General features: G+C 41.3%; 1 protein-coding gene across 1 annotated transcript; it reads left to right on the plus strand.

Moving 5' to 3' along the window:
* The first annotated feature begins 1,968 nt into the window (after window positions 1-1,968).
* LOC114921673 (HERV-H LTR-associating protein 1) lies at window positions 1,969-23,409 on the plus strand. The gene is made up of 15 exons (XM_029281927.2): window positions 1,969-2,133; window positions 4,663-4,771; window positions 5,460-5,525; window positions 6,450-6,530; window positions 8,087-8,170; window positions 9,426-9,509; window positions 9,690-9,773; window positions 11,525-11,581; window positions 12,017-12,097; window positions 13,249-13,278; window positions 13,371-13,460; window positions 14,262-14,813; window positions 17,868-18,027; window positions 18,807-18,889; window positions 22,969-23,409. Exons 2-15 carry the CDS (start codon window positions 4,681-4,683, stop codon window positions 23,010-23,012), a joined length of 1,587 nt encoding a protein of 528 aa, XP_029137760.2. The 5' UTR covers window positions 1,969-2,133; window positions 4,663-4,680; the 3' UTR covers window positions 23,013-23,409.
* Window positions 23,410-23,443: the final 34 nt, after the last annotated feature.

Raw genomic sequence — 23,443 nt, forward strand, 5'->3', positions numbered from 1 at the left:
TCCAATGTCTCCTCTCTTTTCCACTTTGCATTAATAACACTAAAATCAACAGCTGCTCAGTATTTATCATCTCAAGATCTAACATTTTACATTCGGTCACCATAGTTTCCTGTGCAAAAACAAGCAATACTTGAATATAACAATATAGCAATATAACTAGCATAGAAATCGCACCGCCAATTAACATGTGTAGGCGGAGTATTGCAGAGCGATGCAGACCCAAACAAACACACAAGTTTGTACTGATTACACTGACGTAGGGCTGACGGTGTAGATAATGTGAGACTGAAGTCCTGCAGGGTTAGTGCAACCAATAACTACTTCCCTCTTTTTTCCACTGATTTTAATTTCTGGGGAAAACTATTGGAATAAACTCAGCGTGACTTCCCAACGGGCAGCTGTTCCCAGCTCCTCAGCTGCTCTGTTCCCTCCTCAGCCAGTTATTGCTGTGTGTCTGAATGTGTCTGAATGTGAAGGCCATGACGACCAAAGTGCCCACCAATCCCCCATCATTAAAGACCGGCATTCATCCCTCTTATTCACCGATCATCCCCGCGGCTCGGATGTCGCTTGAGCAGCTTATTACGTCAGTTCACCTACACTGCAAAAAATGTCCAGCCCAGTTCTTCCCCCCCTGTATTTTGACTTTAAGATGTTTCCCCATTTTAAAAGCTTTGCTCAATCGGTGACCTGCGTCTAAACTGAGTCGTAATAAAGTCTAATGGGGCGGTGGTGGCCTAGCGGTTGGTTCACTCGCCCCATGTGCAAGTCAAGTAAAATGTATTTATATAGCACATTTCATATGACAAGCATGAACTCAATGTGCTTAAAAATAAAATAAAAGTAGACAACATTCATAAAATGAAACAGCAATAAATAGAAATAACATTTCCTAAATATAAACTCCAATTATTGTGATTTAGCCAAAAGCTTGTGCAAGTCTGCTTTTAAAAGAAGACACACTTGTATGGTCCCTCTCTGAGCTGAGCCTGAAGGCAAAGCTTTCGATTAACAGGTTGATATATCTTCATTTCAAACCTCCCCAGTGGTCACGAGTATTGGATAGTGACTGAAATAATGAGATTGTGGATACAAGCGGCTGAAATGAGCTTCCTCTGAAGGGCTCGGCTCAGCTGTAGAGAGAGTGAGCAGCTCAGACATCCACAGGAACCCGGAGTAGAGTCGCGGCTCTTTTATATCTTCATATTTATTTGACAAAATCAGCACTTTAACGCTTTCTCCTGCCTCTAATGCTGAGTTCACACTGCAAGCCTTAAAGGAGCAGTATGTAACTCTGACACCTAGTGTTTAAAAAGGGTACTGCAGTCTAAATTCTAAACATTGTAGAGAGCTGTCCCCCCCCTCCCCCCCCCCCTCTCTAGAGTGGATGCTCACTCAGGTCACTACAATCACTTCTATCTGAACCACTTCTCTTGCCCGCTTCCATCGCTGCAACACCTGTTGACCTGATAACTGCTCTCATATCTGACAAACCGAGGGGCGCCCAAAACGGCCATGTGGGGGGGTCGCCTTTAAACCACCTACCTTCTCTGGTCCAAACAAATCCAGAGCATTCAGGAGCAGAATCTAAAGTTAGAAGGAGGACATACTGGCTGCTGCTTTGTTGCCAGAGAAGCCAGCACTTCAACATAGCATGTTTCCTTAATGATCAGATAGTAAGATACCTTTATCATCTCACTCACTACATATCTTTTAGACTGCTGCTTTAATGCTCAATATGGATTTTTGTTGAGATCCGATTTCTGTGTCCATCACTTTTGAAATGTGGCCTGGATCAGACAATCTGTATGAAAGTGGTCCAAACCATTAAACCAATCACAGAAGGCTGCAGAGTCGTAGAGGAGAGGTGTTTCCTATATGTTAAATGTGTGAGCTACAACTTGACACTTTTTGCAGTGGAGCCGGTCAGGGATCAGCGCCCGGCCTGCAGCCAGACTACCTGCTTTGTTGTTTTTTTTTGTGTGCAGAGCTCAGTCAGCTGCCCACCTGAGAGAGACGAGAGAGGAGGGAGAGCAGGCAGAGATTATCTGACTGGAGGTGTGTGTGACACCATGAGCCACGTTTGATGCTGCCAAGGGATCATCACAGTGTTCAGGAGGATTCACGGAGCAGGTAGGCTGAATGTTTGAGTCCTGTCAGCAGGTTAGAAGATTTATCATCCAAGCATTTCATCAAAATGTTTAAAGGAAAGCAAGATTTAAATTCAGATGTGACTCTTTAAATCGTTTTAGCTCAACTGATCGTGAAATTACAGGTTTAAAAAACGTCAAGTTTGACTGTTTAGGCTCACAGCCTTTGAAACAAGTCAAGGTTTTTTACAGACTAATCATCCAAATCATCAATTATTTTCTATGAATGCACAAAACAATTTAAAAGTTTAAACTGCAGATGATTAAATATTCAAACAGACGTCTTGAAGAGAGAAAACTGCACCATAATGGATATGTTTCATAATTTGTATACGTCGACATTTCACTGGATGACTTTATGATCTCATTATTTTGATTTTTAAAGGATGAAATCTTTTTCTTTCTGAACCGGCATCAAGTGACTTTAACATTAATTTAGAATTGAATGTAGGGCTGAGCGTTATTACCTCAAATCACGATTAATTGAACATTTGACCTCGATTACGATTAATGAACAATTATTTAGTTTTTGCTTTTTGCCCTCATCTCAGTCTTCTGTAAATATGCTCCACTAGTAAAGCTGGGATATGTTTTCTAATGACGGAGTGTCATATCTGATTAACTATTTTGTGGTTATTTATTGAATATTTGGAACTGAACTCAAAGCATCGCTAGAAAATAAAACAAATGTAACTTCTCTAAAACAGTAGAAAATATATTTATATTTATAAATATATATATTTTTATTTTATATATAAAATAAATATCTTGCCTTTTTATTGCAAACAGTTTTTCTGCAGTATTTACATTTCACTTCTTTTTGTTCGATGTCGTCTTCCCTAAAGACAAAATGTGTACAAATGACGTTGCTTCCATGTGGCTGATTGGACGTGTCATCAAAGTGACTCTGCCCTGGAAATAATCAAAATAATCAACATTGGAAAGATTGCATGAGTTAGAGGTTTTGAATGTCGCCTTCATTAATTTTCGATTAATTTCCCAGCCCTAATTGAATGTACTTCTATTTAATAAAGGAGGAGAGAGAGAGAGAGACAGAGAGAGAGAGAGAGAGAGAGGGAGATACAGAGAGAGAGAGAGAGAGAGAGAGAGATACAGAGAGAGAGAGAGAGAGAGAGAGGGAGATACAGAGAGAGAGAGAGAGAGCGAGGGAGATACAGAGAGAGAGAGGGAGATACAGAGAGAGAGAGAAGGAGATAGAGGGAGAGAGAGAGAGGAGGAGAGAGAGAGAGAGAGAGAGAGAGAGAGGGAGAGAGAGAGAGTTTATAGCTGCTGATGATGTTGAAGACAAGATACAAAGAAACAAACATTTGAGACAACATTCAAACATTCAGAGGTCTTCAGCTTGCTTAGATCGGAGATTCAGCTCCGCATTCAATTTGAGTATTTCAGTCTGACCTTATGAGGCACCCTGTATCTCTGGTGTGATGGTCATAGTTCATATTCTGTGTTCAGAGCGTGGTCAGGATCAGAGGCCATGCTGTTATCCAGCCTTAACGTGCTTTTATTGTAGCATGATTCATAGAGTCTCTGCATTGGATGGAACAAAACCAGAATTTGTCGACTCGCCCAGAAAGATCTCAGTCGGTGGAAGGACTTAATTATTTGATTTGTCTTTTTACAGATGATGATGTGATCTTTCATGGTCAATCATTACACCAAAATATTTATAAGATGACACTTGATTATTTCATGTCCGACTCTAGTCCCTCGTTGAGCCTTTAGTGTAAAGAGTAGCTTTATTTTTGGGGTTTTTCATTCCCCCCTTGGAAGTGGATAGAGTCAGAAATCAGAGAGAGACATGCGGGAAAGGAGCCACAGGTTGCATTTGAACCTGGCCGCCCACCAGGAGGACCACAGTCTCTTTCCCATACTGTCTGCAGTCCTGAGAATATCTAGAATTTCAGAAGCAGTCTGCAGTCCGGATATTCTCCTGACCTGGCTTTTCACACATGCACCTCACAGCGGGGGGGAACTATCCCTGTCAGCCTGCTCACATCAGCCCGGACTCGGGGTTTGGCAGGAGAAACTCCGGGAGTGAAGCCAGGGTGAAAAGTTCAACTGTTCAACCATGCAGCTCCTCCTGGAAATATAATTTTTTTAGGAGTTTTGAAGTGTAATTTCCACCATATGACATCACACATTGACCTTTGTTACCGTTCCTTTGAGCTGTTTGACCCCAGTTTGGGATCCCTAACCACTTCCTGTTTCTGTGCTAAACTTCATGTCCTAACCTTCACTCTACCAGAATGGCCTTACTGTATTTCAAAATAAAAGCACGGTTGAATTCAAACAGCCAGTAAAGTATTATCAGTTATGACAGAATAAAAATACAAAATAAAAGCCTAACAATTCTTTATTTTAAATGCAAAATAATGAAATTTCAAACATGCGATTAAAAATGTGATTAATGGTGATTAACTATTGAAATTTAGCGATTAATCGCAACTACAAGTTGTAATCCTTTGACTATCCTAATGTATTTTTTTTACAGCAGTGCTTCAGCAGGACTATGGCAGGCTTACTAAGAGCGACACCACGTCCACGTCTCTGTTTCATAATCTGTGTTTCTTCCATTTTACTCCTCATCCTCTTCTGCAAAGGTAGGCCTGCATCAGTTCTTAGTTCTTTATTGTGTTTCCTGACTTGCTTGTTCACACATGTCCCTCACATAATGATGATGATGGTTTTGTTTGATTATGACGAAATTTAGGAAGGTTTTGATACTGATTAAAACCCTCAAGAAAAGCTGTCGATGTGCTGTTCTGCCTCTGGTCACTTCCTGTCAGCACCTCTGTGTCCGATCAGACTTAAAGCTGATATTGTTTCCTCCTCTCTTTATCCTTGCTTGTGTTGTACTTACTCTCTGATGTACGTCGCTTTGGAGAAAAGCGTCTGCTAAATGAATTGTAGAATCTTGAGACACTTTTCAAAAGAGCAGGTAAACGACCTTACTCTTTGTTATTTCTGGTCATCCAGGTCCTAACGTCCTGAAGGCACGATTCTAGTTTACATAACTGATTGGTGTGATCATGCTTCATTTTTACGTATAGCTGAGTATCATCTGCATAGCAATGAAAATGTATAATATGACGCAGACGGAGCATATATAATGTAAAGAGAAATGGTCCAAGCACTGAACCTTGTGGCACTCCATGGCTAACTTCGGTGTGCAACAGATGAATCTTTTTCTCATACTCTCTTGACTCTGAACACATTTTTCTAGTTTGCGATCAAGAATATGATTTTATTTTTCTTATATTCTTGCATTGTTATTTTTTTATTTCACAGAATTAAGAGACAGGCAGCACGAGGAGAGGCACAAAAGAGACCTGGACTACCTTCTGAACTCCACAGGTAATCCTCATTACATCATGCCTATAGACTTTTTTTGGGGAGCTCTGAGACTTAAAATTTGAAAAGGAGGAGAATATGTGACCTTTAATGACAGAATAATCAATTTAATTTAGAGCCCCCTGGTGTCAGATGAGAGAAAACAGAGCCATTTAAACATTTGTACACAGAATTTCTTTCTTCAGACAACAAAGAATGGACTATTTTGTGAGCTAACTTGAGCCAATTCCCAGCTAAGCTCAATTTTTAACGTTTGTTTTTGGAGTTGAATACTCAATTAATGCAACCTAACAGAATGAAAGATGTGATAAGTCCAATGCAAAACCCCCTACATCCAGAGCGCAGCCCACCTACTCCCTCCCCACAAGGACATTGGACATTCTTTTTATTAGTATCAATCAATCGATCTTTATTTGTATAGGCACAAATTCACCAACTCAAGTTATTGAGGATGACAGATCTTGCATTAAACCTTCTTATTCACATTTAAAGAAAGTATGAAAAAGTGTTAACGTGTCCCATAATGGTGGGGTCGTGTTGTCCACCAAATGTTAACATTTTAAACCCAGCAGCTGCAGAGAAAAGTGACTGAAAAGGAAGCAGCCTCCAGATCTAACATGATAACAATCATTTTCATGATGTTTACATAATGTCCTCCAACATATCAGAGTTGAATATATAAAATATATTTCATAAAAGGCAGCATCAGTTCAATAAGAGAGGCTTACTGTTTGTCTCTCTGACCTGATGTCATTCAAACATATCCCCCCCTCGGGTCTTATTCCTCGGGGTAATTCTTACTTTCATGTCATTTTAGTTCGTTTTACAGTCGAACGTCCACTTTCTGCTGATGCTGCCAATTCCATAATAGATATTAAAAACCAGAATAACTTGCCATTGACATTACTGTCTGCTTTTATTTCCCAGAAATCCCTGCAGAGCACATCGACCCGGCTGCCATCGACCTCACCCCCCTGGTCAATACTTTAATAAATACGAGCCAATCAGGTGCGTTGTCATAATATCATTCATGTGGAGATCAATTCTGAGCTGTGAATCTTTCATGTCCGTCGTAATTAAACCTCAGCATCAATCTGCTCCTCTTCTTTTCTTTTTTTTTAAGACAGAGGTCAAACTTCAGGTAGGAGGCTTAGTGTCAGATTTAAAGGGCCAGTTCCCTCCAATTGTAACCGATGAAGAAGCTTTGTACTTTAACTTCTTGTGTTTTCGAGGATAGGCTTTATGTTTATGTGAGTGGAATCTGTGAAGTGCTGTGGTTACTTGTAAGGTCATGGTTGGGTCGGTTGATGGGATTGGTTGTAACATTGTCATAAATGTAGATTTTTCTGTATCCTTAGTTTGTGCCTTCACTACTGCCTTGGTTACTTCTTTGTGGTCGCTCTTTGTATCATTGTCTCAGGTTTGTCGGCTGTAGTCTGACTTTGGGGCTCCATGGTTGCAGGTTGTGGAGATGTTTCTGGGATTTTGGTTGATGGAGCATTTTTCGAGCTGAAACTAAAGAGCCAAACATCTAATTTCATGTTCTGTCCTAGACCTTTTTGGAATATTTTTGTGGACTCATTATGCATTGGATATAGTTTTACATTTTTGGGGGGTAAAGCCGAATATGCATCGTACGATTTCAGGCCGATATACACAATCTTTAAATTGATTTACAACTGACTTTGAAGTCAGGCTGAATTTCAGCCCGTCGTTGGTCGTGCAGTGAACACTGAGGCATGCAGACAATCACGGCCCGATGATTTTCTGACATGTTTGATATTCCGGTCATACGACTTCACACAATCACACAGTGACAGCAGTAGGGTCCACACAAAGGTGCCTGCATGTCCGCTTGCATCTCTGTCAAGTACTGATTAGTTTCTTGTCTCTGACAAACTCAGCCTGCTGTTTGTTTGTAAATGTATGCATGCTCTGAGTGGACTGTGGAACCAAACTGTCCTCTCGGGTCTAAGTACGGGTCAGGAAACCTCAGATCATTGTTGAGGGTTATTAGCTTGTCACTGTCAGCAACTTGCCAACTAGTCATCTGCTGCCAAACTTTTAAAGTCCCTGTAAAGTAAAATCTGAAATGTGTCTCTCAACATGCGATACACTTGGAAAAAAGTATCTAAACATGTGAAATGAGTAAGAACTATGTTTGACTGAATTAAGGATTCAGACCCGTAAAACAATTTCCATGCGTTTGAGTTTCATATTTTTATGGGCGGGGCCAAATACATTGATTTACTAGAGGTTCCAAAGTTACAGTCTGCATTGTTGCTAGCTATCTATGTCGTACGGCAAGTGTATCTCCACTGGATGCCAGACTGTGAAGAACAGCTCGGCCTGTTTGCTCAAATTTGGGATGGAGACGGCCCACAGATGTTTCCACAGTGACAGAGAGGCAGATTACCGCTACCCTGTTTACTGTGTCCGATAACAACAAGCACATAAACCTCTGAGACTTTACCAAAGTTGTCTGTCATTCTAACATTCAGCAGATTTTTGCAGATCAATCATAAAATAAGTGTTTTTCTTCTTGTGTGTCGTCTTGTCTTCAGGCTCCCGTCAGCTCTTCTCCCTCCTCAGCGTGACATCCTACAGCTCTCTGGCTCTCCATAAGCTCACCCTGTTGGTCTATAACAGTAAATATTCACTTTATATCAAACATGGTCTCCTCTGCAGCTTTTTATTAACAACATATAAAAGTGTAAAAACAGTGGATAAACCTGCCTCACTTTGCTCTGGGGATTAATTTGAAGTTAATGGCAGAAGATTATTAGGAGAAATCAGCATCTCTGGGTCCACTGCTGTAGTACAGATCACTTTGTCACTAGCTCCATCTAGTGGTTTAAATGTGTCAGTGCACATCATAGTGTTAGACTGTGTAGGATCCTCTGGACTGGACTGATGTTTTACGACCAAAGGAAAGAGGAACATCAGGATGCAGCCTCTCTATCTCTTTCTCGCTGTCTCCCACAATGAGGAAGTGAAGCTGCTCTTACGGATTGAGTCATGTTAGGCTGCGTTTCCCAACCTCCTTTGAGCCCCCCTTTTTTTATTTAAGAAAAGCTGGGACCCCCAAGGACCCAGTCAAGAGAAAAAAACAAGTGGTCGACAGCAATGAACAATGACCTTACTATCTGATCAGACATTAAGGAAACATGCTATGTTGAAGTGCTGGCTTCTCTGACAACAATGCAGCAGCCAGTATGTCCTCCTTCTAACTCTAACAAACTTTGTTACCCGTACAAATTTATTTGGACCTGAGAAGGTAGGCAGCTTTAAGACACCCCCCCACACGGCCGTTTTGGACGCCCCTCGGTTTGCCAGATATGAGAGCAGTTATCAGGTCAACAGGTGTTGCAGCGATGGAAGCGGTCAAGAGAAGTGGTTCAGATAGAAGTGATTGTACCCGACCTAAAAAGCCTCTGCATGTTTCTAATAAGCTCCACGAGCAGAAACGTGCTCAAACTAGGATCAATATTGGAGATGCTTTTGAAAAATGGAGAGAGGTTAGAACACAGAAAGGTTTACAGACCCATGCAGAGCTGGATAAACACTGAAGCTTCAGAGTCCACCACATGGTGACCTGAGTGAGGGGGGGGGGAGACAGCTCTCTGCAATGTTTTGAATTTAGACCCATTTTAAACACTAGGTGTCAGAGTTACATATTGCTCCTTTAAGGACCAGAAGCGTCTGAAATATAACCCAAGACAACACAAAGATTGCACTGTCCGTTTCAGTAAACTGTAAAAGCAGTTTTATTATTTCATTCTAAACTCTTCAAAGTTTGTAGATATGATGTTCATTTAAAGACGTGCAGAAGCTGCTTTTTGAGCCTATATATTATATTTTCCTCATGTGTCTAACCCTCTTACTCTGTTTTGTGTTCTGCAGTTTCCAGCATTCAAAGTTTAGAGAGTAACGTATTCAGGAGGAGATTCTGCTACTGTGTCACCAATGAAACCAACGACCTCACAGGTAAGATAAGATCCTCCTTTATTGATTAATTGAGGGGAAATTCAAGTGTTGTAGCTGGAAAAAGACGAGAAGAAGAGCCTTCATATGAGTGCACATAAAACAAGAATAGCTGGGATTAATGCCAACAACATTAATGCAAATTTGATGAATTCCACTTGATTTTGTTTGTTTTTTCTTCAGACTTTACGGCCATTCTCCTGGACGTGATGGGAAACTCAACAAGTTACCTGCAGGAGATCTTTAAATCTGCCTCCATATTATCAGGTGGGTGGAGGTTAAAGGTCACATACTCTCCTCTTCTTCAGTGTAAATAAGTCTCAGAGCTCCTCAAAACATGTGTGTGAAGTTTCTTGTTCTAAATCCACTCTGATCCTGTATTTGATCATGTCTATAAACCCCTCTATTTCAGCCCTGCTCAGAACAGGCTGTTTCTGTGTCTGTACCTTTAAATATGTAAATGAGCGGTGTCTGACCACGCCCCCTCTCTGGAAAGACTTGGGTGTACTCGGTGCTTTCTCGCTCCATGTCCTATTGTTTACGGTGAGAAGGCAGACTCAGAGGGCAGAACAGAGCCGGCCATAACCATTTTGGTGCCTTAGGCAAGATTTCAGCCGTTGCCCCTTAAATTGCAGCCAGTTTGACCACCAAAGACAATATTCATCCACTTGAGAAAACTGGCTTACAGCTTTATATTTAACATAATTTCTTTATTTTAAAATAAAAAATACTTATCAACAAACATGAATAAAATGGTTATAACTCTAAAATTTCTTATAAATAAACAGAAAATAAAATAAAAATAATAATTCCTTCCTAATTCCTAAATATCTATTCAGTGTGGACTTCTAGCACAAAATGCAGTCATGCTATTAGACCAAAGGCAAGAGCTTAAAACTATTAATGACAACAGGAGGTGGAAAATAAACATTTTAATCGACGAGGGTGAAATCTACCTAAGTACACAAAGATGTCAATAAATATAAAAGTAGGTTTTGTTTCTCAAACAACAAAAGAAGAAGTGTATTACTTACACTGGTTATTTTCTTAACATGAATAATCTTAACCTAATAAAAGTACAGTGGAAATAACTGATGTTAACTAGAGCTAGGAAACACTAACGTTACTATCATCCATCCATAACAAGCTATCTTAAATACAACAGGTAAATAATTGATCTGTGCAGCACGTTACCTCTGTGTCTTTTTCACATTATTCCTCCTCTTCTTCTGGTTTGTCCCTGGGCTCCGAGGGCTTTGTTGTTGTTTTTTACATCACGGTCATTTATAAACGTGATATTAATTCGTACGGTCAGTGTCACTCAATTCTAATAAGTCACATGCCCTCCTCCTCCACAACGAGCAGGTAACGGCAGGTAATGAGCAGCTGTGTTGTGATGCGCCGTGTCAAGCAGGAGGCAAGAAAATAGAGCCTTTTTAAATATGTGAAGTAGCCTAGTTGTATTTTCATGGCTTATTTTGTATCATTACTGAATAATAGCATGAAAATGATATTAGATAAATAATATTTATTGATATTTAAACGCATTTCTTCTTATCTTCAACTTTTCTGCTGCACTCATAGGGGCGCCAGCAGCACCCCCTATGGAGGCTGGCGCCCCTAGCATTTGCCTATACTGCCCATGCCACGGGCCGGCCCTGGGGCAGAACAAACACCTAGCTGTGGGAGTGTCACCCACCTGGTGGAGGGGCTACTGCCCTTTGTGATGTCATGAAGGGAAAATCTCCAAACTCCTATTTGAGCACACATTTTCTGAAAAGTGGAGCAGGCAAAAGATGGAGAGGATGGACTTTTCTCATCTTTGGGGGGTTCTTATAGACAGACTAGAGACACATGTTAGTATTAGAGGAACAATGTGAAGTGTCTTTTGTGTCCTCATAATGTGACATATCCACTCTGTGTGTGTGTGTGTGTGTGTGTGTGTGTGTGTGTGTGTGTGTGTGTGTGTGTGTGTGTGTGTGTGTGTGTGTGTGTGTGTGTGTGTTTGTGCGTCTCAGTAAGCCAGAGGAACAACTCGGACTGTATTTACATCTGTGTGATGGCCGGTAAGATGGGTAAGTTTCTGGACGTTGCTCTTAATCATGAAGACTTTATAAGACATTATCAACTGAGATACTGTAAGTGTGGGCGGAGTTAACTAAATAATTAAATTCTTATTTTTGTCTCAATACGACAAAATTGAGTGACAGTTTTTGAGTTAGGTGTTTTTCCGTTTGTGTACTTTGCTTTGCAAGAAAACAAATAAATGGAGGATCATAGAGATTAAATAAAAATGTATAAAACTGTTAACTCCCTGAATTCAGTAAAGTTTCGACTTTCGAAATGTCACCGGCTGATAAAATTAGAAGAGATATGGGTGTAAAAAGAGACAGTGTGGACATGCTCAGACAGTCATTGTGTGATTGTAATGTGTGTGTGTATGTGTGTGTGTGTGTGTGTGTGTGTGTGTGTGTTTGTTTCGGTGTGTGTGTGTTTTGTTTTTTGTTCAGGCAGGGAGGTTCCGGAGCTGTGGGAGGTTGACTCCATCATCCCACTCTTCAACCAGACAATCGTGGAAGGACCACACAGAGGTTTGTTCACCATCCCATCATTGATGCACGATTAAACTGCTTTCGACTCTCAAATGCAAACAGCGCTACTACAACTTTTGAGGGGAGGGGAGAGACACCTGGGACAATGGCCTGTGAGGGGGTGGCATGAAGTTTGTGTGTCAAACCAGCAAATCAAACATCAGATACATATAACTTTTATTTTGGACATGGAGAACGGAGGGGATTAGTGCTGAATGGTCTTTAAGACGGTCTCTGAAAAAACACAACAGAGAAGTTTTGAGCTCTGGGTTTAAGGACGGCGACTGCTTTCTACGTTTATGTTTTATGAACCATCTTCAAATCTTTAAGTTATTGAGTGAAGACATTTTTCTGGGTCTTACTTCCTTAGTTGTGGATAAAAAGATGAATATCTACACGTGTAGTACTTAAAGGAGCAATATGTAACTCTGACCCCTAGTGTTTAAAAAGGGTACTGCAGTCTAAATTCTTAACATTGCAGAGAGCTGTCTCCCCCCCCCTCTCACTCAGGTCACCATGTGGTGGACTCTGAAGCTTCAGTGTTTATCCAGCTCTGCATGGGTCTGTAAACCTTTCTGTGTTCTAACCTCTCTCCATTTTTCAAAAGCATCTCCAATATTGATCCTAGTTTGAGCACGTTTCTGCTCGTGGAGCTTATTAGAAACATGCAGAGGCTTTTTAGGTCGGGTACAATCACTTCTATCTGAACCACTTCTCTTGCCCGCTTCCATCGCTGCAACACTTGTTGACCTGATAACTGCTCTCATATCTGGCAAACTGAGGGGCGTCCAAAACGGCCGTGTGTGGGGGTGCCTTAAAAGTGCCTACCTTCTCTGGTCCAAACAAATCCAGAGCATTCAGGAGCAGAATCTAAAGTTAGAAGGAGGACATACTGGCTGCTGCATTGTTGTCAGAGAAGCCAGCACTTCAACATAGCATGTTTCCTTAATGTCTGATCATATAGTAAGATCACTTTATCATTTCACTCTCTACACATGTCACTGATTGGACCTTTAACAGAGAATAAAGTCAAGAAATCATGTGAAAATAAACTATGCTTTTAAAAAATAACTTAATCCTGTTTGTTAGAATTTAAATCTGATGTGTTCGCTCCTTTTGTTGCTTTTCGATAAAGTTTCTTCATCTTTTAGGTAACGTCTCCTCCATCAGACTCCCCGTGGGTGAGTAATCCAGCATCATTCAATTCAAGCATCTGTTGTCATTTTGGATAAAAACTTGAGAGCCGTTTAATTCTTCTATTTAAAAACCTCAGAATGGAGCCAACTGCCCACGAATCTGAGTCACGTCTCTCCATCTGGGATGAGCTCCATGTTAACCAGCAGAGTCCATTCGACGGTACATGGTGAGTGTCTGCAGGAGGCCCGTGTGCATGTCTGGTTCACTTTACCCTAGATTTAGCTCATTGTGTTTAATGATGATTCCTGCACACAAGGATTAAGTTATCATATCACACAAGGGTACTTTTAGAAGTTTATCGCGCCTGGTGTCGAGCCAAAGTCACCTGACTCGAGATCAAGTTTCATAAGCGATGTAAACAAACTTAGAGCTCACACGGTACAGGTGAAATCAGAACGTAAATATTTAGATCGATGGGTCTCTCAGATGTCTCATATGCACAAACACCATCTGCATCACCGATGAACTCAAGCTAACTAGCAGCTAAATCAAAACAAATATTCAGAGGGCCAAAGATATTTCGTGCCGACCTTTCAATCATGATCGGAGGGGGAAGACAGATGAAACAGGCATGCCCGCTGTTGCCATGGTGATTTCAGATGTTTTCTTTAAGTTTGTAAAGGCACAGTCAGGAAAAAATGATTCCCTGAACTCAGGGAATCGGCTCGTGGTTCTGCTTTCACTGTGCGAGTGTGTGAATTCATACGACCAAAATATCAAACATGTCAGATCGATCGGGAGCAGCTGATCGGACCGTGATCGGACCGTGATCGGACCGTGATCGGACCGTGATCGTCTACGTGCGTGAGTGAACGCTGCATTACCAATGATGTGCTGAAGCTACTCAAAAATCGTGTCTCAATCGGCATGAAATGCTCAGTTTTAGACCCCAAAAAAGTCCCAAAAGAATAAAGGCAGAAGATTACATGTTGTGTTTTTTTTCCTCCTTGTCTGTTTGGTTCTTTAGTTTCAGCTCCTACAGTGGAGGAAACTGCTGCTCCATCAACCAAAATCACAGAAACATCTCCACAACCTGCAACCATCGAGCCCCAACGTCAGACTACAGCCGACAGACCTGAGACAACAACACAGACAACGCCACAAACAACGCCACAAACAACGCCACAAACAACGACACAGACGACACAAAGAGCAACCACACAGGAAGTAACGATACACGCAGTGGTGAAGGCACAAACTATGGATACAGAAAAATCTACATTCATGACAATGTTACAACCAGTCACATCAACAGAACCCACAACAACCCGACTGGTTACCACGGCAACTGTTACTTCTACAACAACAATTACGTCCTCACCAGGAATTAGTCTGACCCCGCTGACTTCAGCCTCACAGCATCAAAGTAGGACAACCCGGTACCCGACTTCCACTGCTTCTCCAACAAGGCTTACGCCCCTCCAACACACTGAGGGACCCGTAGTGGCAGAAAGGACTACAGAACCTCTTAGCAAGAGAACTACAATACCCAGCAAGACAATGGAAACAGAAAAACCAGGTAAAAATTCAAAGAATTATCTTACTACAACTAAAAAAATATTTTCACAAGAAAGAGGTTCTGATTCGTCCTCTGAATCTGATGACTGAAATATATAAATCTCCATTGGTGTGGGCGGGGTCAGGGATATTTCAATAGAGGCATAATAGGCCACGCCCACACAGACTTGAGAACTTGTCTAGACTACAAAATGAGTTTTTTTTTAACAGTTTTTTGAAAGTCTGCGCTAAGATTACTTATTGTGCCATCTTTATTTGGTGGGGACATTGTTTATGTGCTCAGCTCTCCAGCAGGCTAAATAACAATCAATGACCTTGAACGTGTCGTCGTTCAAGACACGTGTAACCCAGGTCTAAGTATCTATGACAAATAAACGCATCGCTGCCGCTCTGCTCCGCCGTGCAGGAACACTTTGAGTCTGACTGCTGACCAAAACAAATGTAATAACATCACATCCACTCACTGTCCCTTCTGCACACAGCAGAAACAGATACAGCCTGTGTGTGTGTGTGTGTGTGTGTGTGTGTGTGTGTGTGTGAGTGTGTCTGAGACTATAGGAAACAGACAGCAAAAGAGAGAGAGAGAGTGTGACATGCAGGAGGCAAAGATAGCAACCATGGAAACACAGAAGCAGCTCACCGTTGTTTGAAAGCTTTGATGGTTTTAAGCTGCAACGGTTAAAACACAAATTAAGACCAAATATTCAGCGTTGATCCGAGAGCTGGTCGGGAGGAAAACCAGATATCTGTCGGTGATAAAGCAGAAAAAAGGAGAGGGTTATATTCACAATCTTAAATGATGTAAACATCAGGAATTTCATTTGATGTTAGAGAAAGAAATGCTGCGAGTCTTTAGTCGGACAACTTGTGTTTGAAATATTTATAACAAGCAGAATATAGTCTGTGTTTGGCGTCTAGGCTCTGACCTCATCACTCATCGCAGATTTATGTAACATGCAGAAGTTTGAGGAGTGATCGGATGGTATCTTAAACCCCCCAGTCGGAGGGGGTGGAGGTGTGGCTGAGCGAGAGGGCAGAGTGTTGATGATGATCAAGCAGCAACCTCCAGAGTTTTAAAAATGAAGCTGATGCAGAAATGCAAAAATCCTGCAGTTCATCAAGTGTCCACTAGAGGTTGGCTGCAGGAACACAGGAAGTCACATACACACCCATTCTAAAAAGCCTGTTTTTACAGCAGAGATTAACATGTTTACAGCCTGGTTCAAAAAACCAAATAGGTGTGATTAGCTCATGTCTGGATGGACACACACTGTACGGGGGGGTGAATGTTTTGATGACTCATCAGTTTTGATTTGATGAAGGATAAGAGTTATTCACAATAAGGTGTGTAGCTGACCTGATTGACAGGTGGGCGCGGTGTAACGGTTTGTCAGGAGGTTTAAAACCCGCCTCAGCTCCAGCTCTCAGCCTGTCGTTAGGTTGACTGAAAGTTAGACTGAGACAGCATTTCCAGCACGGAGACCGCCATCGATGGGACTCCAGCACCCCCTGCAGCAACAGACGGAGGACGCCACTCAGGCTTCAAACCTTCATATTTACAGTCTCTGATAATTGAGCATGTCGAGTGTGAAATTGGTGCAGCTCAAGTTGTCTGTCTGAACTCGCTTGCGGGTGTCGACTCATAAATTCCTTTTTTCACAAAAGTGAAATTTAAAGACTTCATTCTTAGACAAACAACAGACAATTTGGCATAAGTTGTGATATTTCTACTTCTACCTTCTACAACCTTGCTTAGTGGCCGTGGGTTCAAATCCGACCTTGGCCCTTTTCTGCATGTCATCTCCAGCTCTCTTGTCCATGTCCTGCCTCTCTTCAGCTGTCCATAAAAATCTGTCATCTTGTATATCTGCTCTGTTCAAGAATAATCCAAAAGACTCCTTCACACAGGCAGAATCCAAAGAAAGTACTGGAGCACACGAGTCATAAACCGTGATACCATAAGTGATGTGTGAAGGAGTCCTTTGAATTATCTTTGACGTCTACGGAGCACCGACCTCCGTCTGTGGAGGTGCTGAAGCGCCAGAGTCATCCTCCTACATCTCTGCTCACTTCCCTGCAGAAACACTAGATGGCAGTAACACACCAGTGTACAGAAACAGCAGCTGCTCCCCCTCCTCAGATCTGCCTAGCAACAAACAGAAGGCCGGAGCATCCTGTGCAATTTGTCAACGAGTCATTAGTGTGCAGAAAATGTAGCGTTTGATGCCCAGCTGCACATCTGTGCACTCTGCCAAAAACACCACAAAAGAAGAGATTTTAAATCTGAGAGACCACCACTGATACTTCTATTGGCTGAACCTTGAGAGGTCTAGGCTCTACATTTTCTATCTCTGAAGAAGACGAGATAACAGCTGATTTAGTGGTTCTGCTGAAATACATTTTTTCATATTCTCCAGTTTTAAATCCTTTTGAATGTGACCTGATGATGACTTTGTTTCTTATCCTCGTTTCCCATCCACACGAGGATTTATCGCGCGTGAAAACTCATTTAAAAACCACTAATGAGATTCAAAACTCATTTTCAGTTGTTCTGAAAAGGGCGTCTTTCTGAGTGTAATCATGCTGAATTAATTCTAATGAAGCATTAAAAAAAATAACTCTTAAGATTTCCAAGCAGGCATCAAAAGTATGATTTAAAATGAGCCTCCTCTCTGAATGTGAGGACAATAAAGAACACAAAATGATGAAATAAGTGTGTGTCTGTAATTACAACCCCCATTTGAATATGTATGTTTATGGTAATTAGGAGCCTGTGTACCTGCAGAGCATTAGTAATAATTATAATACATCAGCACCAGAGGTTCCTACTGACACCACGTGATGCCAAATGAGTGCATTAAGAGAACATGAAGAATCAGAGCGAGGAGGATTCATTTTGTACTTAACAATTCTAAATCACCACTTTGTGTTCTTACATGTTGATTATGACGTGTTGCATGCTAACGTCCCTGTGAATAGACAACGTGTTTAAGCTAGCAGGTTAGAACATAGCTGGTCTGTGACTGACGGGATGTCTCACTCTGTCTGTTGAGAGGTTGTCCCTGGAGACGGCCGGATCGGACGGACGCCTCGGCCTCCTTGGGCAGCACGACGACCGTCAGCGCTCACAAGCTGCAGCCCTGCGTCTTCGAGCTCTGCAAGTTCTTCTCTCAGTGTCTCTGCAGACCGTTCAGCCACAAGACGCGCATGAAAAGGTGTGACGCATTACACTTCACTGCAGTGTGGTTTTTAACTCGACTGTGTAGCTCCAAACAGCAGGAGCAGAGAGAAACGATCAGAGACGCCACGCTCGAGTTGGGAAGCATGTCTCAATGTCTCAGGCTGTAAAAGTTCAGGATCTGTAATTAATTCCCGATCGATCAGAAACTACAAACACAGCGGATACGGAACATCTGGAGAGACATCTGGCCATATTTCAAGTTAAAGGCAGAATATGCGATTTTTTGATCCAGCAGATGTCGCCCTTGAGCACCAGCATGAAACCAAAACAACTTGCGCTGCATTGTTGTGTTAGCATGCTAATGCTAGCGATCTTTATTATGCTGGTATCTTCACACTGCATGTAAATTTACCTGAAATGAGCGTGATCTAGAAACACAGTTAAGCAGTGAGTACAGTATGTTATTCTTCTTTTTTCTAGTCCCTCAATTAAACAACTTTTATACACGAGGGGAGGAGTCAGCCGGCCGTCCAGGCGATGTAAACAAACTGAAGATAGGACTCTGAAAACATCACAGACAGTGGAACTCAGGTGTTACACCCATTGTAGACAGTCATGACTCACAGAGTTATTTTCAGAGGATATACTTGATTTCTGGTACATTTAAGTATGAAAAATCCTTTAAAAAGATAAACGCTGCTAGCGTTTAGAGGTTGGCTTCAAGCTTCCTGACTCTTGATTGTTGGGGTATCGATGAAGCAGGATTGTGTCCTGTGAACTTCAGCCGTTGACGTAAGTCTTCCTGTTTCACAGATACTGTGACGACAGCCACCTCTGGTATGAAAAACACACGTCGGAGGTGTGTCGGCGGGTCAGGAGAGTCTCCTTCTCCAGAAGTAAGTGACTGCAGAGGAAGCAGCGATAGGTAGGAGCTTAGCGTCCTCGAATAGTCGGTGCAAATCCTCATCACTTGCAGGGCTCTGCTTCTTCTGACAGCTAAATTCCATCAGATGCATGTTTTGTCCGTCTCCACTCCATTATGGCAGCAGAGCCATATATATTCAATGTGTGTGCTTCCACTGGCGGCACTGCGATCTGTCTCAGCTCTGTCGATCCAGAGTCTTCTGCAGCTGATACACAAGGCTTCTATTTCTGCAGGATGCCTGAGCACGTGGCATCAATTTACCACAGAGCAGATCGAGCGGGACAGGAAGTCAGACACCGATACAACATTAAAACATCCGGTTTACTTTCAGACTAAAACACTCCGTTTTATGATGTTTGTGAATCAGACATCTTTTTTATTCTTAAAAAGGAGCACATTTTTACCTTAATGACAGCATTGAGGCTCCTTTACAGTGCCAACGCATAGATGCGTTTGACTTTTGCGCAGTTAGGGATGCGATTAACCCTTTGTGTGTTCTTTGAGAATTAGATGGTGTCTTTTTGAGTCGTTTGCACAAATTAAGCAGGCAATACTTTTGTGAATCGGGCCAAAAGTGCATTAGGAAATGTTGCCAGATAATTGAGCTTTTGTTCATGGACTCACACGAAATGTAAATCACAGTTTCATTGATATTGTATCAATAGTTTTGGAGATATTCTTCAAACTAACAAAGAAGCAAAGGAGGGCAGGAAACCACCGACCTGCTGATTTGTGGCTCAATTCTTTGAGAATAAAAAAAAAAGAGATGTCATGTTGGTTCTGTTCGAACGCGGTCGTCCATGTGTGAATCTGAAATAATTGGAGAGCACGTTTCCTTCACCTGTACAGACGGGGACGTGTCAGCCATGTTGCTACGACTCGGTATCAGAGCTCATTAGAGCTGCAGCACTGCAGGAGCCTCTGAGCCGTGACCACCAAATCCTCCTGAGCTAATGAGACTCAAGAGGTCGGAGCGGGGCACCACCTTTACCAGCCGTTCACATGTCCCATAATACAGAGCTACGATATCCTACCTATCCTTCCTCCTGCTCTAATTAGCTCTCAGTGTGTATCGTTAGACTCGGTTTTAGATACATTTGATTTGAAATCGTTTTAAAATGGAAGCCAGCGAGAAAGAACGTCCCATCAGACATCATGTACCTTATCATGGCTGCAGGAAGACATACTCAAAAAGGACAATGTGGCTTTTTATCAGAGTCTGATTCATCATTTTAGGGTGATTTTCACATCTGTAGTTGCAGAAAAGTAACATCCAACATGTCTTTGGTTTATTTCATTCCTTTGATTTCAGACAATCCCTCTACTATAAAATGTCTAGATATTTGTGTTTGAAAGATGAGCATCAAACCCCCGTCAGCTGACTGTGTGAGTGTCTCTGGTCAACCTAGTCTCACGTCAAAATGTGTAATACCTACGTTGGTCCACAGCTCAAAATGTAGTAGTTTCACAATAAGGGCTCTAAAATTGTGACAAGCCTACGTTTCCTTTTGTCTATTCTTTTGTATAGGCATACCTCAGGTCACGTGACTGCACAGTTTTCCCCTGGCGAAAAAATAAATATGACGGACATCCCTTTTATTTTCGGTGGAAAATGCAATATTTTAAGATAGTTTGAGGCTTAAGTGTCGTTTTGATAACCTTTCTGGTGACAAATGTACATTGTATCTTCATAATCTTCGTTCGGTTTATGTTTATGATCTTTAGTTTGTTCGTTTCTACGAAGATTCTTTCAGGTCTCGATAGAAAAACGTTGGGATATTACGTTTTCTACTGTTGCTATGGTGATAGCTATGGACGCTATCAACAACGAACCGGAAGGAAGTGGACGTTCAGTCCATGGCTCTTTTTTCGGCTGCTCTGGTTCTGGAATTAAATTTTCCCATTCAAATCCTCCATTGATTTTTCACAAAATCCTTGTATCAAGAGATTGGCGCCTGGGACCAAGACAACAAACTACCCCAACACTTACTGACTATAGTACATTCAATTCTGCACCAAAACGGTGTTAAAAACGGAAACAAAGGTAAAGGTTCAAGACTGTGTCAATCATTTTCGTCCGGAGTCAAGGAACTACCCATCCCACAATCCATTGCGAATGATATCGTTTATTCAGTCTTTCAGGTCTCGCCAGAAAAAACGTTGGCCTTTTACGTTTTCTACTGTTGCTATGGTGGTTGCTATGGACGCTATCAACAACGACGGGTTACATCAGACCCTAGACATCAAACTAAACTCCTATGCAATAAATAATGATTTCTGTTACATTTTTATGGATGTCTTTCATTACAACCAAATTTAATAAAACGATTGGAACAGATCGATGCATATTAGCAACATTATAAACTATAACATGTAACAATCCTTGATACATAAAGACAATACTGTACAGTTTGTGTGATTTATATGATTTTATTTAACTAAATAATCCTGACAGATTAATACTATCTTTTAAAACAGGTTTGATTTGACCACTTTTCTACAATATATATAGTGAGATTATTTTACAAAACCCATTCGGCTTTAGTAAATATTTGATATAGTGGGTAGATATACATTTTTTACAACCCTAATTATGTTCCCTCTGTGCACAACGCCAGACATAACTACCAAAATTCTCCTTTCTAGAATAACAGTCAAAATATCCAAAACTAACTGATATATGTACTTTATTTTAACATAGATCATATATGTACTATGCAATAAATACTTCGGTCACACAAGATCCGTGACATATTCAGTGAATATATCTTTTGTAAGCCTTTTATAATCCTAGTTACAACCTTTTTTTTGGAAACGGAAAAGACTACAATTATGGCGCCATTCAGTATCAAGCTGTATGACTTGACTCTGAGGAATTGTGGTCTTTTAGACAAATCTCAGTGTTTCCCTTAACTAAGAAGTAATATATATTTAATTGAGGGTACACAGGGGAGTTTAATTGGATGGTTAACACATTTATGTTATCAGATATTTAAAAAATAATTGATACATACCCTGTTGTTTTGGTGAGCTGACTACCCTCACATGGTACTTTGTTCCAAGACCTCTCTAAAACAGTTATTCCCATGTCTGTAGCCCCTTTTGTTGCTGAGTTATAAGCCTTCAAACATGCCCTTGGGTCAAGGTTCAAAGAGCATTATTTCAAAACAGGGGTCATGTTGAAACCTCATCTTCACATATGTTACTCTCCAGGATGAGACCTTTCCAACGATGTATGTCGTTCAGCTCTAAGCCAAAAACTTAAATATTCTCATTTCATAGGCAAGGGGTCTTGCAGTCATACTTTCATAGAGCTCTTTCAAAGCCCAGTACATAAAATGTTTATTCATTTTTATTTTTTTTATTTTGTTTGTTTGTTTGTTTGTTTTGGTGTAAGTATATCATAAAATCTGGGGAACTATATGCTTGGATCGTTGAATCGATAGTGAACGCGCCCTCGGCCTTTAAACCGACAGTGGCCGTGACTGCACGATTGCGCATGTCAGCAGCACACTGGCAGACCATGGCATAATGGGCTTTTTGAATGGGTTTTTGCTTAGATTCCTGGAATGGGATCTTTGGTTAACACAGATTTAAAATGTGTTTTTGCAACCAACCTTAAAAAACATCAGTAAATACCCCCTGAAAGATCTAATAAAGAGGTCGCTCACAAGTGACGATTATCAATACGTCATTATTTGATCATAAACCGAACGAAGAGTATGAAGATACAATGTACATTTGTCGCCAGAAAGGTTATCAAAACGACACTTAAGCCTCAAACTATCTTAAAATATTGCATTTTCCACCGAAAATAGAAGGGATGTTTTTTTGTTCGCCAGGGGAAAACTGGGCAGTCACGTGACCTGAGGTATGCCTATACAAAAGAATAGACAAAAGGAAATGTAGACATGTCACAATTTTAGAGCCCTTATTGTGAAACTACTACGTTTTGAGCTGTGGACTAACGTAGGTATTACACCTTTTGACATGAGACTGGGTTGCTCTGGTGTCTGTTACCTGACTGTTGCCCCCCTCCTCCCTCCTCAGATCTGAAACAGAGATGCCTGATGAAGATGTGCAATAAACTGTGACCAGAGAGGAAGAGAGAGGGGGGTGGGGAGGGGGGGACACAAAGAGCTGTTCATCATCATAAGAAGAGACTGAAACCACAAACCGCAGCAGAAGGTGGACCAGCAGCTCCGCAGAACGTGTCGGCTGATTTCAACATTTGGACCAGCACACTACATGTTATCTATATCTCTAATGTCAACACTGGTTGCAAAAATGTTTTTAGGGCCAGGAAACAAAAGCTGACCATCAAAATCTGGAGGCTGAATCTGCAAAGATTTTCCTCCAGGACCATTTTCTAAAGTCACACTTATCTTTGTTTTTCTCTGACTATTTTAAACTTTAAACTTTTAAAAAAACCGTCTGGATTACAAAAAAGACATTTTGAAACTGTGTCTTTGTCAATAAAACTCTGGCTGCTCCCGGTGAATCTTTCTGATGCTTCCTTTACAAA

Source organism: Labrus bergylta, chromosome 4 (genome assembly GCF_963930695.1).
Source record: "Labrus bergylta chromosome 4, fLabBer1.1, whole genome shotgun sequence".
Taxonomy (NCBI): Eukaryota; Metazoa; Chordata; class Actinopteri; order Labriformes; family Labridae; genus Labrus; species Labrus bergylta.

Excerpts from the sequence above, each read along its gene's own strand:
- LOC114921673 (XM_029281927.2), top strand. The coding sequence starts at position 4,681 with ATGGCAGGCTTACTAAGAGCGACACCACGTCCACGTCTCTGTTTCATA. Across the intron at positions 5,526-6,449 it reads CTACCTTCTGAACTCCACAG|AAATCCCTGCAGAGCACATC; the intron begins GTAATCCTCATT and ends TTTATTTCCCAG. Across the intron at positions 12,098-13,248 it reads CGTGGAAGGACCACACAGAG|GTAACGTCTCCTCCATCAGA; the intron begins GTTTGTTCACCA and ends TTCATCTTTTAG.